Source organism: Nelumbo nucifera, chromosome 2, assembly GCF_055504915.1.
Source record: "Nelumbo nucifera cultivar China Antique chromosome 2, China Antique-T2T, whole genome shotgun sequence".
Lineage (NCBI taxonomy): Eukaryota > Viridiplantae > Streptophyta > Magnoliopsida > Proteales > Nelumbonaceae > Nelumbo > Nelumbo nucifera.
This window is the reverse complement of record NC_142650.1, coordinates 84,026,970-84,044,951: the sequence shown is the minus strand read 5'-3', so window position 1 is coordinate 84,044,951 and position 17,982 is coordinate 84,026,970. Positions and strand designations below refer to the sequence as shown.

Below are 17,982 nucleotides of genomic sequence, written 5' to 3'. Positions count from 1 at the left end.
TAAGCTTGTCTCTTCTCGTGGGGGCTTTTACGGTAACGGTAATCTTGGAGTTTGAGGGAGGCTTTCAAGGGTAATTCACTAATGTTTATATGGGCCCACAGTTAGTGCAGAGAGGGATAGGTTGTGGGAAGACCTAGCTGAAGCAAGAAGGGTGCACTCTATCCCATGGGTAATAGGGGGGGACTTTAATGTGGTTAGATTCTTGGAGGAAAGAAAGGGTGGAAATAGGCAGACAAGGGACATGAGAAGGTTTGCTGACTTTGTGGATGGTTTTGATCTGATTGATCTCCCTTTGTTGAGGGCTCAATATACTTGGACTAATAACCAAGAAACCTTGGCATTGGTCAAGTTAGATAGATTTCTCATATCTCCAGATTAGGAAGATGCATTTAGTCCCATAAAGCAAGTGGCCCTCCCAAGACCTATTTCGGATCATGCTCCTATCCAGTTGGTGTGTGGAATGCAAAATCCGAATAAAACCCCCTTCAAAATGGAAAATATGTGGTTTGAAGAGGAGGGGCTGGTTCCCTTGTTGAGCTCTAAATGGATTGAATTGCAGCTAGAAGGTACGAGTTCATTCAAATTTGCTAAGAAAATCAAAGTAGTCAAGGAAACCCTGAAGTCTTGGAGACGAGAGTACCATGGGACATCAGAATCAAAGAAAAAGAGATGCCTTGAAGTGATTAAGGAGTTGGATACAGCTGAGGAATTCGGTCCTCTAACTGAGGAAGATAGAAAGAGAAGAGTGGAAGCAAAGATGTCCATTGACAGGCTACCTGTTAGAGATGAAATTAAGTGGAGGCAAAGGACCAAGGTCAAATGGCTTAAGGAGGGGGACAGGAACTCCAGGTTTTTTTCATAAAATGGCAAATGCAAGAATTAGATATAAGCAGCTTGTGAGGCTGTTTGAGGAGTTAGTGGGAGAGGATGGGGCTAAAATGAAGTTCATTGCCACCAAGTACTTTGCAGAATTATTCCAGGAAATTTGGACTAAAAGACCTTTTCCTACAAATCTAGAGTTTAGGAAGATTTCTGATTCTCAACAAAGAGAATTGGAAGCCCCCTTTACTGAGGCTGAAATATGGCATGTGATCAAGAATATGGAAGTAGATAAATCTCTAGGGCCGGATGGTCTTACAAGCCTTTTCTATAAGAAGTGTTGGGAGGTGGTGAAAGAGGATTTAATGAAAGCGTTTCAAGACTTCCATCAAAATGCAGCTCTAGAAAGAAGTCTAAATTCCACCTTCATCTCCTTAATACCTAAATGGAAGGGCCAAAGGGGCAACCAACATTAAAGACTTCAGGCCCATCAGTTTATTAAATAGCTTCTATAAAATTCTGGCTAAGGTTCTTGCAGAAAGAATGAAATTAGTGATGAATTCTATGATTGCAAAGAATCAATTTGTATTTGTGCAGGGAAGAAAGATGTTAGACAGTGTCCTGGTGGCAAATGAATTGATAGTGATAAGAACCCACTAGACGACCTGCTCTAGGAACTCTTGAATCAAGTTGTTATGCGCACCTAGAAGCTAGAAAACAAGTTGTAGTTGATCAGATTAGAACCTTAAGGAAACTAAGTCCTTAAAGACCCCAATCTTGAAGACGCCACAAAGGTTGATCACTCCCTTAATAAGTCAAGATATTGTATTCTACCAAGAACACAAGAAGGCAAAGCTAAGCTTGCTGAAAATACCTCTATATTATTGATTGATCTCGTATTACATAGTTGTGGCCTTTATATAGGCATGTAAACATCATTATCTTATAAGGAAACTCCTAATCTTATAAGGAAACTCCTAACTAATGATTATCTTATCAGAAAACACCTAACTGATGAGGATCCCTTTAATTTAGGAAAGCAAATCTGCCTTGATATAGGAATCCTTCTAAAAGACTACAACTAATGACAACTAAGCATAGAAAAGTCAAAGTAAACAGAACAAGATAAAGACAAGCCCAACAAGACAAAACAAGCCCATCAATACATCTTAGCATGCGAATTGGGCATTTTCTTATCATGTCCATGCGTCAAGCCCATCAAGCTTTGTTCTTCAAGTTCTAAGCCTTGCACATCGTCTTGCACATAAAGATAGGTGATTATCCTTGGTGAAGCTTTGGGAACTGTTAGAACAGTCTTAGAATCTTGTAGAACAACCTCTTTGTCACGCACTTCCATGATTAAGCCTTATAAAGCCTCTTTCATCCTCTTTGTTCTTACCCTAGTCATTGGCCCACCGATTCCTTGCAAAGGATCTTGAGATTATTTAGGAATATTAGCTTGAGCCATTTGGCCAGCACCTCGATCTCCATTAGATAGACTCAAGGAGAAGGGAAGACAAATCAGGGCTGATTTGTAGGCTGGATCTGAAAAAAGCCTACGACCATGCTAATTGGAAGTGTTTGGATTTGGTACTGGAAAGGATGAATTTTGGTCTGAAATGGAGGAACTGGATTAAAGTTTGTGTTTCTTCCCCCAAATTTGTGGTGCTAGTCAATGGTGAGTCAGCTGACTTCTTTAAAAGCTCTAGAGGTCTCAGACAAGGGGGCCCCCTTTCCCCTTTGTTGTTCATTTGTATAATGGAGGTGTTGTCCCTCTTTGTTCATCGAGTTAGCAAAGAAGGCTTATGGAAAGGGTTTGAATCAGTTCTAGGTAGGGAAAAAGTGCAGTTACTCCAGTTTGCAGATGACACATTGTGTTTTATTGATGCAGATCTAAGTCAACTAAAAATCATGCTTAGGGTGTTAGTTGGTTTGAAGTGGCAACAGGTTTAAAGGTTAAATGTGCCAAGAGTAGAGTAATCCCTGTGGGGAAGGTTGAGAATCTTGAAGTGCTAGCTGAAGCTCTTGCTTGTCAGATCAGGTACCTTCCAACAATGTATTTAGGGCTCCCCTTGCAGGGCAAATGCTCTTGCTCTCTAATTTGGGATCCGGTGGTGGAAAGATTGAAAAGGAAATTGGCATCATGGAATGCCAAATATCTCTCTTTGGGGGGTAGAATCACTCTTCTAAAGAGTTCTCTACCTAACCTCCCCTCCTATCTCCTCTTTCTCTTCCCTATCCCAACCAAAGTGGCGATCAAAATAGAAAGACTACAAAGAAATTTCCTTTGGAAGGGCTAGGAGGAGGAAAAGAAAATACACTTAGTTAGTTGGAAACAGGTGTGTACTCCGAAAGAAAGAGGTGGCTAAGGGGTGAGAAATCTGAAGACTTTTAACAAAGCTCTTATGGGTAAATGTCTGGAGATTTTCTAGAGAAAGAACTAGCTGGTGGAGGTCTTTAATGGCAAACAAGTATAAAACAGATGGAGGGGATTGGACAACAACCTTTGGAAGAAAATTATGGAAATCTACCCTCTAGTTCAAAGTGGTTTGTCCCTTAAGTTGGGCTTAGGTCTTCGCTTGAAATTTTGGAAAGACAATTGGTGTAACAATAGGTCCCTTGAAGAGTTGTTCCCTCGCTTGTTTCAAATTGCAAAGAATCAAGAGGTTATGGTGACAAATTGTTGTGAGTTGATGGGGAATAGTATTGTATGGAGCCCTAAGTTCAGAAGACCTTTCCAAGATTGGGAAGTAGAACAAGTGGTGAACTTGTTGGGCTTGCTCTCTAGTCAAGTTTCAAACCCATTGGAAGAAGATGCTTGGATTTGGAAGTGGAATGCCGATGGATTATTCACTGTAAGCTCTTTAGCCAAAACACTAGCTAGTGAAGATCTAGATAACTTTCCTACTAATAGAATCTGAACTCAGATTCCTCCTCTCAAAGTGAATGCACTACTGTGGGTGGTGGTATTAGACAAAAATCTAACTAAACAGAATTTGACAAAAAGAGGAATTCTGATTCAAAACATGATGAGCGAGCTGTGTGGGCAAGCAGAGGAGGACAACAATCATCTCTTCATCAATTGTCCTTTTGCGGCTGGAATTTGGATGTTAGACAGTGTATGCCCTTAGATCCAATCAGATTGATGTACATATGCATTTATTGTTAGACAGTTTTGTATGCCCTTAGCTTCAATCAGAATGATGTACTTTATGAGTTTATTGTAAATGAATAAAAGTGCATATTTGATTCATGTTCCCTTGGTATGTTTCTATGTAATACCCTTAAACTGGACACTTAATGAGACTCGTGTTAGTTTAGAATGTTCACAGCCAGTGGGTCGGTCTGGGGAGACCTATCCTAACAAGGCTGACACAGTGGTGCCACCAAGTCTGTTGGGGTGGCCTGTCTCAGCTGCCAGGGTGAGACCCTAGGCACATACAGTGTAGGATTAATTGAATCTATGAACTGGACCAGATTTCCAGTATTGCCCTGGACCTTGGAGATTGATGGGCAAAACTGGAAAGTTACACCCGACCCCTAGACTCGACTATGATACTGCACTAGGTGTCGGATTGGAATGTCTTTGATGTACCAATCAGTGAGATCCTTAGCGGGGGTCAAAACCTGGGTATGTTGGGACAGTCCGAGAATTCATCTGAGTGGGTGATCATAGTGACAGGATCAGCCCCTTTGTCGGACAAAGGTAATGATCGGGGATGCACTCTCACTGATAGAAACCAAGACTGCCGGCAGCCGATTTCAACCGTTGAGATTTCTTTTGCAAAGTATATTTTATATGAGATATAAAAGTATATATACTATGGTTTCTCAAATGTTTGCAAAAAGGTTTTAATTCCCAGGATCCATATAAGTAGAGAGTGCAACACTATTCCTTGCAGCCGAGGGAGAGGTCCTCTCTTGTCGGGAAGTGTATGATCATTATGGGCTAAGAGGTTAAGTGTAAGACTATTGAGGATAATACCTGATGGGCTAATCTTGCATCTGCCCACAGTCCCTGGGTGTTACAAGGTGGCTTGGCCCAGGGACCACTTAGGGTAAGTGTTGGGCCCATAGAGCCCATTTGATGGGTTTCAGGGGTGCACTGTCCATAACAGTGTATTCGGCCAGGCCTTGTAATAAAGGCTGGGCCGAACCCATGTGGCTGATGTGTAGATTAATGCTTAGGTCCCACGCCATACAAGGAAGCCCAACTGGGCAGCAGTTAGGAAGGTTAAGTGAGTACATAAGCTTAATGGGCCTAAAGCCCAATTCGAACTGGGTTATTTATTTAGTTAATAATGGGGCGAATTCTGAGATGGATTAGCAGATAGGATAGGGTCTTGACCCTATCCACTCAGAGAGTTCAGATCTGAATGTGATTCAGATCTAGAAACCTCCTAATGAGATTAGGAGAAAGCTAATCTAATCTGCAGATAAGATAAGGGTTTATCCTTATCACCTGAAGAGAAGGCTGATCCAAATATGATTTGGATAAGCAGCTCCTAATGAGATTAGGAGCTGATCTTTCTAGGTTAACAAAAGTAGAAGGGGGCAGCAGCCTTTAGGAGATGTACATCAGATTTTCTTCAGTGCTGAAATCAAGAAGAGAGAATTTTGCACCCTGCGAATACTCTCTTGCCGCCTCCCTGTTCTTGTCGCTCTGTTTGCCAGTTCTATCTCCAGTTGTGGGAGAAGTCAAGATTGGATCTTGACATCAGTCCTTTGAGAAAGGATTGAAAGGAAGCTATGCTCACGTACCATCCTGCTGATTCTTGCGAAGGACAGAGTTCTTGGAAAAGAACACTGTTGATTCTGCTCCATCCTACACTGCGCCATCATCAGTGGGAGTAGTCTTTGGATCCTTCCTTGGGCGTGAACACCTTCGTTGGGAGATACTATTTCTCCGGATCAGGTACAATCCTCTCCTACTCCTTTTGGTTCAGATCTGGTTCAGTTTATGGTTCAAGAATGATCCTTGAAAATATGATTTTCTAAATAGGGAATGTTATTCCCAGTTGAAGGGAGAGAAAAATTTTTGAAATTCGCCCCCTTATTCCGCAATCTTTGGGCATCCATGGGATGGATCTCTCATTCCTTCGTTTATTGTAAATAAATAAAAGTACATAATTGATTCATGTTATAATTGGTGTGTTTCTAAGTAATTACCCCTAAACTGGACACTTATGAGACTCATGTTAGTTTAGAATGTTCTCAGCCATTGGATAGACTTAGGTAAGTTTATCCTGCCAAGGCTGACACTGGTGTGCTGCCAAGAAGGTTGGGGCAGGCTGTCTCAGCTGCCAGGGTTAGACCCGAAGCACATGCAGTGTTTGTTTATTCGAAACACTAAACCCGGACCAATTTCCAATTATGCCCTAGACCTTGGAGACTGGTGGGCAAAACTGGAAAGTTACACATAACCCCTAGACTTGATTATGGTACTACACTGGGTATCGGATTGGGTTGTCTTTGATATGTCAATCAGTGAGATCCTTTGGGGGTGAAAACCTGGGTATGTTGGGCCAGTCTGAGAATTCACTCGAGTGGGTAATCATAGTGACAGGATCAGCCCCTTTGTCGAACAAAGTGAATGACCGGGACTGCACTCTCTGATGGAAACCAAAACCGTTGGCAGTCGACTTCCAAATTGTTTGAGATTTGTTTTGCAAAATATATTTATATGATATATATATATATTGTTGTGTTTTAAGAAAAAGGTTTGCAAAAGGTTTTAATTCCCTGAACCCATCCGAGTAGAGAGTTTAACACTACACCTTGCAGCCAGGGGAGAGGTCCTTCCCTATCGGGGAGTGTTCGATCATTAAGGGTTGAGAGGTTAAGTGTAAGAGACCATTTAGGGTTGTTTTACCTGATGAGCTACATCTCACTTAAGTCCATTGTCCTTGGGCCTTCATAAGATGGCTGGACTCAAGGATCCTTTAGTGTAAATGTTGGGCCCATTAAGAGCCCATACTGATGGACTTAGGGGTTCACTGTACTTGACAGTGAATTCGGCCAAGCTTTTTTACAAAAGTTGGGCCGGATCCATATGGAATTATGTGAGGTCATTGTTGGGGTCCCATGCCATACAAAGAGCCAAATGATCCAACAACTATCTAGGGTCGTGAGCCACTTACTTAATGGGCCTAAAGCCCATGATTAATCAAATTAATCAAGAAGTCACATGATAGCTTAAGCAGTCATGTGACATGGGTGAATATGGGTATGGATATGGGTTTGGATCAGCAATTAGGATAAGAGGATAACTCTTATCCACTTAAAGAGTCCATATCCAAATAAAGATTTGGATTAAAGACTCCTCCTAATTGGATTAGGAGTGCCAATCCTTAAGGCTTATAAAAGGAGGAGGGGGTGAACTACTCCAGTAACACTTCTGCTCTAAGTTCTCTCCTTCTGCTCTTGATGCCCAAAACCCTAGTTCGACCTCCAGTTCTTGAACTGATAGAAATCAGTTCTGATATCTGATTTTTGCACAAACATATCAGATTCAATTCATGCTCACACCCTTGCTCGATCCAAGTTGTTGGATTACAGTTCTTGCTGAAGGACTGTGTTGCTGAACCGGCTTCAACCTAAGTTGCACCATCTTCACTGGAAGTTGGTTTTGGTACCTTCTTTGGGTGTGAACTACCACTTTGGGAGCTACACTTGTGGATTCCGTATCAAGTATATTTCTCCCTTCTTTTTGGTTTCAGATTTAGTCTGGTTCGATACAAGAACGATCCTTGAAAAATGCAGTTTTTCTAAAACTAAGAATACGATTCCCGAAAGGGTAAAATTTGGAACCATTTTCTCTCATCGGAAGGTATTTCCTGGGTCATGCCAAATCAGGTTTCGGATCTTCTAAGGAGTTGGGATTTGTTAGGCCTTTCTAAGTTGTCTGGAAGTGTGTGGTGGGTTATCCCTGCAGCTGTTATCAATTCCATATGGGCAGAGAGAAACAGAAGAATCTTTCAGAATAAGAAAAAGGAGGCGAACTGTCCTGTGTCTGGTGCAGTGGGAAAGCTTGTATCCTGGACTGCAGGTGTAAAAGACATACAGCCTAGAGTCTTGGGGTCTCAATTAAGTTCTGTTAGTATATTTGAATTGTAATGTAAACTGAGAGGCTGTTCTCAGTCTTTGCTCCCTTCTGGGAGGCCTTTTTATGGTTCTGATTTCTATTAATAAATTTACCTTTAACTTTTTCAAAAAAAAAATGAATGCAGTTAAATATAATAAAATTGTACAGCTAATCTACAAATAATTGATTAAAACAAGGCTTGGTAACTGCATAAAAGTGTTGATTCTTGTTGATGCATGAGTGGTGCAACATGGGCACCCAAAATATGAACTGAGATAAATCAATTATCCTCAGTACATAGACTCGTAGAGGGAAAAAGAAAATGTTCCACAGAATAATAAAAATAACAGAAAAATGAAAAACAATTTCATTAGAATTAGACAAGCCAGAAAACATACCCACGCACAGGAATTGAGAGCTTTTTTGCAGCAAGAGTAATAGCTCGATAATGGATAAGACTATCCTCAATGCTGCAATTGATGTTAGACTTTGAAAAGGACTCTGAAGCTGATGCAAAAATAGCCACTTCCTTAGCTCCAGCTGCAATAGCTGCTTCAAAACCCTACAAAGAGGCAACGTAAAATTGTCAAGATTTTCTTTAGAAAAATTTTACATGGTTTTAGATCCAGGCAAGATTGCTTACTTTAAGGTTAGGTGTTAAGACAGGGAATCTTACACCTTCAATCTTCCGAACTGCTTCCATTACACCCTTTGCATCAGCTAGCTGAAACATAATATGTAAATCATGCCTGGTTCATTTTTCTTTGTTATTATTTTTTTGTAACATTCTCAAAAAGTTATTTGTTAGAAAAGTGTAATAGTCAAAGGTAGCAGACCAATAAAAGCCATAATATAGTATAAACTATAAAGTCTAAACATAAGGTGTTAATTTTCTGCTTTTAAGCATATCCCTCTAACTAGTTTTGACCAACATTTTATTTATTATGTGTAGCAATATTTATTGCCTTCAAAACCCTATTCTATTGATAATAAACTGAGCAATGAACAAATAAAATCAAAATGCAGTAGATATACAAGAAGACAAGGAGAAAATACAAGTAGCCCAAAAGAGATCAAAGAAGGATTTTCAGAAATTATAGGTGCACATGCACTGGCCTTGGATTTGGCCATGCTATGTTCAGTGCTTTAAAAGTGAGAAGCGCAACTAAAGCACAAGGGTTTCCTATAGCCTAAGGCATGCACACGAGAAAAATGAGGCACAACTCTTGAAAAAAAAATCAAAAGAAAAGCTTAAAATACAAAAATCTCATGAGTTAAATTGTTTAGAGCATCATGTTATTAAATGGTGATAAGAAATCACATGTTAAGATAGAAAGAAAATTTATTAAGAAATAATAGAACTCAGACCCTATTATTAATATGAATATTGAAGCCCCTTCTGAAAGCCATTATCAATATTCATGTTATTAATGTTAATAATGAAGCCTGTTCAAATCCTATATAGCTAAATTTTTTAAACTCTAAACATCAATAGGTAACACAAATTCAATATTCATCAAAACATAACAGTAAATCAGATGAGGTGCACCCCAGAAAATGAGACTCACCTGTTAGCCTAGGCACACCTTTTAAAACATTAGCTGAGCTCTGGCCCAGTTCTAAAGATCTCTATAAAGAACTCGAGTCAATACCAGGTGAGGCTTAGCCCTGTTAAAAACCTGACCTATCCCTGTACCCCTGTAAAATATCATGTACTTTTATTTTTTAATTTGCAAAATATTAATTGTAACGCATATGGACAATAATACATTTACCTTAATGAAATTAAGTTTTCATGTATTAAATACTTTTGAGAAAGGAAAAGCATAGTATAATGTCTTGATATCAAAAGTATGGTCCTCTGTACAATGAGAAACTGTACAATTGGAGACCCCAAAAAAACATCCACCCTCAAAAAAGAAGAAAAGGCATCATTTCCGAATCCATGATGGGCGGACATCCAGCCCTTTAAAAACCCTTCTGCTGCATTAATAACCACTGATTCAGATGCTGACTTCTGCCTCTGCAGTTTCTTTCAAGCCAAATTGCCCACAACATTGCAGCTGGAATTTAGAACCAACAGATGTTCCCTTTTCTTGCCATACCCAGAACTTGCCACCCCTCTAACAGTTCTTTCACCAACCCCGGGGCACAACAATGCAAGTTTATAGCTCCAAGAAAATAATGCCAGATTGAAGCACTAAAACTACAGTGCAGAAATAAGTGACTAGAAGTCTCCTCTTGGTTACAGAAAACACAAAGCAAATCTGGAACATTAAAACCTTTCTTCAACAGCATGGATTTTGTCAAACATTTTTCCCAAACAGCCACCCATTTGAAGATTTTTACTTTTGGGGGAGCTGCATTCCCCCAGATGATCTTACATGGGAATAAAACCTTTGCCTCACCAACAAGACCAATATAGAAGGATTTAACAGAAAACTCTCCAGTGTTTGTCCACTTCCAACACCTTGAATCTTGAACTTGCAGGTACAGCTGATGACTTTGAAGGACATCAAAAAGTCGGACCGCTGATGCAGTAGGGTTGGAACAAACTAACACAAGACAGAAAGAGAGAGGAAGAGAGAGTAGAAAGGGTAGAGAAAGAGAAAAGAGAGAGAAATCCCAAGGAATCACTCCAAGGGGTCCTAGAATCACTCTAGGGTTTGTAGGAATCACTCCATACAGAAACAGATCTCTTAAGAAATCTCCATTCATCCATTAACCTCAAAAGGAAGAGGATACATCTATTTATAGAGTGACTTGTGTGGCTCGGTACACTGTTCACCATAATTACAAAAAGTGCCACTCTTTGTCTTGTGCATCAAGAAACACAATAACTTTCTATCTTCTAATGCAAATAAACTGAAAATTGAAAGACAAGCACTGGAACAAGATGCTATAGCCCAAGTCCACATTGGGCTGGTCAAAATGACAAACATACCCCTGACCAGATCAGTCCAAGTCCCAAGAGTCTTCTCCATGCCAAATCAGAACCTGTTTGTTGGCCTTCTTAGGAGAATAGGCCTTATAATGCATAAGACCGATCCCCATCAACCGCCAAAGCTAGTTCCCAGTCATTAAAACTTCTTGTGAACCAGACAAACTGTGAAGGTGATTGTGGAGAAATATAGACCAAGGAATAATGGGTTGGATGCTGTTATTCCCCACGGTACTTACGGTTGTGGGGTGTGGAAAGGAATTTGTAAGGCTTATAAGCAGTTCAATAGGTGCATCAAATTTAAAGTGGGACATGGAAGAAAAATCAGGTTCTGGTTAGACCAGTGGGCTGGTGACTGCACTCCAAAAGAGTTGTTCCCGGCCTTGTATAATATGGGTGCAGATAAGGAGGCTTTAGTGGCTGGTTCTTTTTTGTTTCAGGAAGGCAGATTAGTTTGGGTTCCTCTCTTTAGGAGAAGTTTTAATGACTGGAAAATTCAGCAGATGGCAGAGTTTCTTAATCTGTTACAAGACCAACAACTAGATGTCCAGATGCAAAACTCAAGAGTATGGAAATGGTCACAAAGTTAGGAGAATACTCAGTCAAATCTTTTTACAATTTTGTAGTGGGGAGGCCTGAAGCCCCTTTCCCGAATCAAGTAATTTGGGGGATTTTGGCTTCTCCAAAAGTCAAGTTTTTTGTATGGGTGGTGGTTCTGAACAGGTATTTGTCCAAAGAAATGCTGCTGAAAAAAGGGCTCTTTTTGTCAGATTGGAGGTGATGTTTTTGCAATGAGCAAGTGGAATCATCCAGGCATCTCTTCCTCCACTGCAAGTTTAGTTCTGCAGTTTGGCCTCACTTCTTCAAATCTCTGAATCTAAGTTGGTGTATGCCAGCCTCAGTTAGAGCTCTATTTGAGGAATGGCAGATTCAGGGTATGTCTCAAAAAGGAAAATTATGCTGGAATTACATCCCTTTGGCAGTGCTGTGGGCTGTGTGGTCAGAAAGGAACAATAGGATTTTTGAAAAAAAAAAATCTTCTACTGAAGTGGAGGTCATTAACTGGTCAATAAAAGTTTTGAAAAGTTGGATGTCTATACATACTGTTTTTAAAGATAGTTTTCTGATTATACTTTTTTGAGGATGGCCTTTTGAGGTTCTTTTGTACAGCTACTCAATGTACACAGGGCCTATTATTAATACGATCATACTTTACCTTTTCTCAAAAAAAAAAAATATAACTTCTCGTGAAGAAAAGAGACCATATAATCCTATTGTCTTCCACCATAAAAGAATCTGCAACTAAATTCGTGACTCTTGCTAACTGCATCTCCAAAATTACCACAAGAAATTTTTCTCTTATAAGGCTCCCCATCCCAGCTAATTCGGAAAACAATGCAGCAATGATACCATCTTTGTCCCTAAAGGCCTTCCCTACTCCAAAGGGATTAGATTACTCTTTACCCCTACTACTCCCATCAAAATTATAAAGTATTCTTTGAAAATTTTTTGCCACCTCACCCAATCCCACCAAACATTATCATAGGAATAAAAGGTGAGAATATTTCCAATTTTCTAACCCAATGAATCACCCAAGCTGATGTAGGATCTTTGTGATTCAGAACTATTCCTGCAACAACTGAGGTCTGAGTGTGTAGCACAAACAAAGGACTAGTAGAGAAAGAAGAGGAGAGAAGAGAGATGGAAATAAGATGAAACCCTAGGCAATACACCCCCAATTTGACAATCACACCAAATTCTGTAGAGAAGCTTTCTTCTTCATTAGTAAAAACTGTCCTCCAAATGAGCCTTACAAACTTAATAAGAAGAAGCTCCCAAAGTAAAAAACTTGCCCAACAAGCCACTTTTAAGAGAGAAAAAAAAAAAAAAAAAAAAGCTAGATTAGACTAAACCTGCCCCAAGCAATTACAAACATAAAGCCAAACAAAGGGAAATTACTAGACTAAGACCTGTTCCCAAACATAACTCCTAAACATGCAAAAGTACAAAAATGCCCCTGCTGACCAGAAATGTAAGAAAACCAAATAAGTCCTGTCCAGCAGTAAGCTTAACCACACAAAGAGCATCTTAGGTGGATTGAAGACTCTAGGGTCTTCCTAAATTCATCCTCTACTAATCCAGCTCCCATGTGTGCCCCATATCTTCGTAATTATGCCAAACGAGCACAGTAGCAGATTTGGTTCTCTTTTGACATGCCTTAAGCTGATCCCGATCATCTCTCCCCGGCTTGGAAAAACTCGGCTCCATCGAGTAAAAGAATGGTACCTCTCATACATATCACAACGGCCAGGAACCTGCTGATTTCTTTCCTGGATGCATACAGTGGATACAATCAAATATACATGGACCTTGTAGATGCACCCCACACAGCGTTCAGAACACCAATTGTGCTTTCTATTGATAAATGTTTCAGTATTTGGTGAAGTTCTCAGCCCCCCTATTTATCGATAAGAAGTGTTTGGTCAAAAGACAGTTTTGTCTTATAGTTTGATTTTCAGCCCCCTGTTTCTCAATGGGAAGTGTTTTGTCAAAAGACAGTTCAGGCTTATGGTTTGACTTTCATACAGCCCGTTGCCAAACATGGACATTCTTATTGATTCAACGGCCAGGAACCAGCTGATTTCTTTCATGGATGCATACAGTGGATACAATCAAATATACATGGACCTTGTAGATGCACCCCACACAGCGTTCAGAACACCAATTGTGAACTTTTACTACAAAATGATGCCCTTTGGTCTGAAGAATGCTGGAGCCACATACCAGAGAACGATGACAAGAGTATTTCATGATATGATGCACAAAGAGATCGAGTACAATGTGGATGATATAGTGAAGGCAAAGAAAAGAGAGGACCACTCCAACATGCGGAGAAAAGTATTCACCAGATATAGGGCCTTCAACTTAAGGCTCAACCCACCAAAGTGTGCGTTCGGAGTACAGTGAGGAAAGCTTTTGGGGTATCGAGTTAACCATACCGGGACCCACCCAGATGAGATAAAAGTAAAAGTAGTCCTGGACTTACCTTCCCCAAGCATTGAGTCAACTAAAAACCTTATGGAAATTCTCCTACCTTAGAAGGTTCATCCCTAGTCTAGCACATGCAGCAATGCCTCTACTTAAGCTAACCAAGAAGTCCACAGAATACAAATGGTCAACACAGCATCAGCATGCTTTTGACCAACTAAAGCAAACACTGGCCAAAGTCCCAACCATGTCCCCTCCAAGGAATGGCCGAGAATTCAGGATGTATAGCATCAAACTCAGAAGCCATAGGATGTCTGTTAGCCCAAGAGAATGATGAGGGTGTCGAGTGTCCAATCTATTATGCCAATAGAACTCTAAAGCCGACGGAGAAGAATTATTCACACATGGAACAGCAGTGTTTAGCTCTAGTCTTTGCTACACAAAAGTTCAGACACTACATCCTAGGCCAAAAAGTGAAGTTAATCGCAAGAAGCAATCCAATTAAATACTTCATCGACAGACCCCCACTCTCTAGGAGACTTGTGAAGTGAATGATGCAGTTAAGTGAATACAGCATCGAATACACCCAACCCAAAGCAATTAAATGCCAAGCAGTCACAGACCTCCTAGCTGCCTTCCCCACTAATGACAATTTTCCCATCTCTGAAGAGGTACTCGGAGAACTTCCCCTCATCACAGTAGTAGAAACAGCGGAATGGACCTTGACATTCGATGGCAGTAGTACAAATTCCTCTGCAAGAGCTAGAGTCACATCGACTTCACCTACTAGAGAAACATCAGCCTACTCATTTAAACTACAATTCCCCTGCTCTCACAACATCGCAGAGTATGAGGCACTAGTGTTAGGCTTGACAGTAGCAAGGGATTCAGGAGCAAAGAAGGTAAAAGTAGTAGGGGATTCCAAACTAGTGATTGGACAAACGGAGGGCAGCACAACGGTGAAAGAGTTGGCAATTCTTCCATATAGAACATTGATCCAAAGGTTGACCAGAGACCTAGAGATAACCTATGAACACTGTAGAGAACACTAATGTGGACCCCACTGATGTGGTCCCCACTGTGTTTGTATGGCAGCATTATTTTTGTTAGTTATGACAATGTTAGTTGGTAGTTATTTCAGCTTTATTATTAGCTATCTTTTATTCTATTTGCCATGTAAGAAATAAGGGCAATTCAGACCTTTTACAATTAGTCAACATATATAAATATTAAGAGTGGGTCGGCAGATGTTATGACCTTCCCCCTCTCTTTTTTGAAGTTCTCTTCGTGTGCTTCTTCTCTTCTTCTCCTCTTCAATTTCTGCATCTGTTTTCTTTTAAATTCAAGACAGATTGTAGTCTTGATCGACTACTTGGTCAGAGCCGACCTAGGAGCTCTTATGCTAGTCTAATTAGGCCAACTACATGAGAATCTCTTAGGTTTGGAAGTTTTTCAACAAAGGAGGATCGGTTGATTCTTGGAGGCTACTGGTAGCATGCGGCTGATTCAGGAGATTGTAGAAGTTTGAAAGAGTTCCAGTAGTCAGGAAGAATCAGAAGAAGCTTCGGATCCTCAAGATTAGGGTTTTGCATCAGACAAAAGGTGGCGGCCAGAGATTTTTTCATAAAGTAAGCATTTTTCTTGAGATTAACTTAAGAAAAGATCATCTTGGTTTATTCTGAGAGGTGTGTCTGGAAAATCTTTGTTTTTTCCTGTGCTTTCTTTAGGGTTTTGAGAGAAAACCCTAAAATTCAGAACTGTTGTTGGTTTCAGATCAAAATTTGAACTGGTTTCATTCAGAATTCTGTTTTTTTGTTCTTTGGAAGACCTAGGCCAGCTGTTATCAGTTGTTTGGGTGTTGTTTCTCCTATTACAGTAGTTAAAAATGGGTTTTTCATTAATTATTGATCAAGAATGGAGTTCAAGAATCAAGGGGAAGGTGTTTTGGGGACTAGCAATTCTGGTAACATGTCCGAGAATACCTTTCAGATTACAACTGTTAAGTTTGATGGAGCAAACTACTTAGAATGGGCTCAATCGGCTATGATGGCCATTGGGGGTAGAGGAAAACCGAGCTACTTGTTGGGAGATGTGAAAGAACCAACTAAGGAGGACCAAACTTATACCAAATGGGTTCAGGAGAACTATTTGGTTATGACATGGTTGTGCAACTCTATGCAGCCACATATCAGCCGGAACTATTTGTGGGCAAAAACAGCTAAAGAAATCTGGAATGTCATGAAAGAAACCTACTCCCAACCCCTTAATGTTGCTAGGGCTTATGAACTGAAATGTGAGGTTAACAACCATAAGCAAGGATAGAAACCAGTCTCGGTTTACTTCTCTACCTTGAAATCTTTGTGGCATGAAATTGACCACCTAGAAACACTTGAGTGGGAAAGTCAGAAGGATGCACAGACTAATAGAAAGCAAGTTGAAACTAATAGGGTTTTTGAGTTACTAGCTGGTCTGAATCCTGAGTATGATATTGTGAGACAGAAACTACTAACAAGAGACAGTGTGACCCTATCACAAGCCTACTCCATAGTGCATAGTGAAGAGACTATGAGAAAGGTTATGATGCAACATCAGCCCTTCCCACCAGCCTTGGCAATAGTTAAACCTAAGTTTGGGGGTGATACGGAGAGGGATATAAAGAAGGAAGACAAGCGGGATCTAGTATGTGAACATTGCAAGAAACCTAAGCATATTAAAGACAACTATTGGAAGTTGCACCCTCATCTTGTTCCAGCAAAACTCAGGAACCAAAGGGGTAATGCTAATATGGCTGTTAATACTGATTGTGCACCCTCGTTGGGCACAAAAGGCACACCTCTAGACACCCTAGCTTCTATCCAGGCTGCCCTGACTTAGTTGGAAAAGGAAGTTAGCAATTCAGCTCAATCATCTCAACCACCATCAGCTCCTCCCACATCATCTTTTGCTCATTCACGTACTCGAGTCTCAGCTCATCATGCTTCAGCTCCAGGTAATACTGAACATTGTTGGGTAATAGACTCAGGTGCATCTGACCGTATGACTGGCTTGCCATCACTGTTCACTACCTATCACTTATCTTCTGGCAGAGACAAAGTGTCTATTGTTGATGATTCTCTTGTTCCCATTTCTGGCATGGGAGACGTCAAGTTGTCTAATACCATTTCCTTATCTTCAGTTCTGCATGTTCTTAAGCTTAATATTAACTTGCTTTCAGTCAGTAGCATTACAAAAACATCAGAATTGTTGAGTAACCTTTTTCCCTGACCGATGTGTTTTTCAGGACTTGGAGACAAGGAAGGTGATTGGGACTAGCCAAGAGACGAATGGGATCTATCTGCTTGGAGAGAGTTCTCATTGGGAAGATAGTGAAGATAGGAAGTCTTTTGTTTCTCAATCTGTTAGTCAGGTTATGCTTTGGCATAATCGGTTGGGTCATTTATCTTTTCGATCTTTGAAGAGTTTGTTTCCTAATTTATTTGAGTTTGTTCAGATGTCCAGTTTGAGATGTGAGAGTTGTGAGCTTGCAAAGAATTGTAGAACATCTTATTCATTGAGTAATAAAAGTAGTAATCCTTTTGATATTGTGCATACCGATGTTTGGGGCCCTTATCACATCACTGCTATGGGGGGATACAAATATTTCTTGTTGTTTGTTGATGACTATACCCATTTTTCTTGGGTTTACCTTATGCGTTCTCGATATGAGGTTCTTGCTTTGACCCAGATCTTTCATCAATTGATTTTAACCCAATTTGGGGTCAAAATCAAAATCTTCAGATCCAATAATGCGAAAGAATACTTTGCCAAGCCATTAGCCTCTTATTTGCTTGATCATGGGATTATCCACCAGAGTACTTGTCCTCATACACCACAGCAGAATGGGGTTGCTGAAAGGAAGAATAGGCACATATTGGAGGTGGCCAGAAGCATTATCTTTAACTTTAATGTGCCTATTTGTTTCTAGGGAGATGCTATTCTTACAACAGTGCATCTCATCAATCGAGTTCCTTCACAGGTTCTTGACATGAAGCCTCCATTTACCCTTCTATATCTTGATAAATAATTGTTTAATGTTCCCCTTAAAACCTTTGATTGTACTTTCTTTGTTCAGATTCTTGGACCTCATCGTTCCAAATTTGATCCTAAGGCC

The 17,982-nt window shown here is 40.3% G+C and overlaps 1 protein-coding gene across 2 annotated transcripts in view; it reads right to left on the bottom strand.

Annotated features, from left to right (window-relative positions):
* The window catches only part of LOC104590270 (hydroxymethylglutaryl-CoA lyase, mitochondrial-like), an 83,074-nt gene that overhangs the window by 26,314 nt on the left and 38,778 nt on the right, over nucleotides 1-17,982 (bottom strand). For both annotated transcript variants that reach the window (XM_010248859.3, XM_010248860.3), the window contains exons 5-6: nucleotides 8,547-8,627; nucleotides 8,302-8,465 (exon numbers count right to left, since the gene is read on the bottom strand). In XM_010248859.3, coding sequence (XP_010247161.1) covers nucleotides 8,302-8,465; nucleotides 8,547-8,627 — 245 coding nt within the window. The remainder of the gene's footprint in view (nucleotides 1-8,301; nucleotides 8,466-8,546; nucleotides 8,628-17,982) is intronic.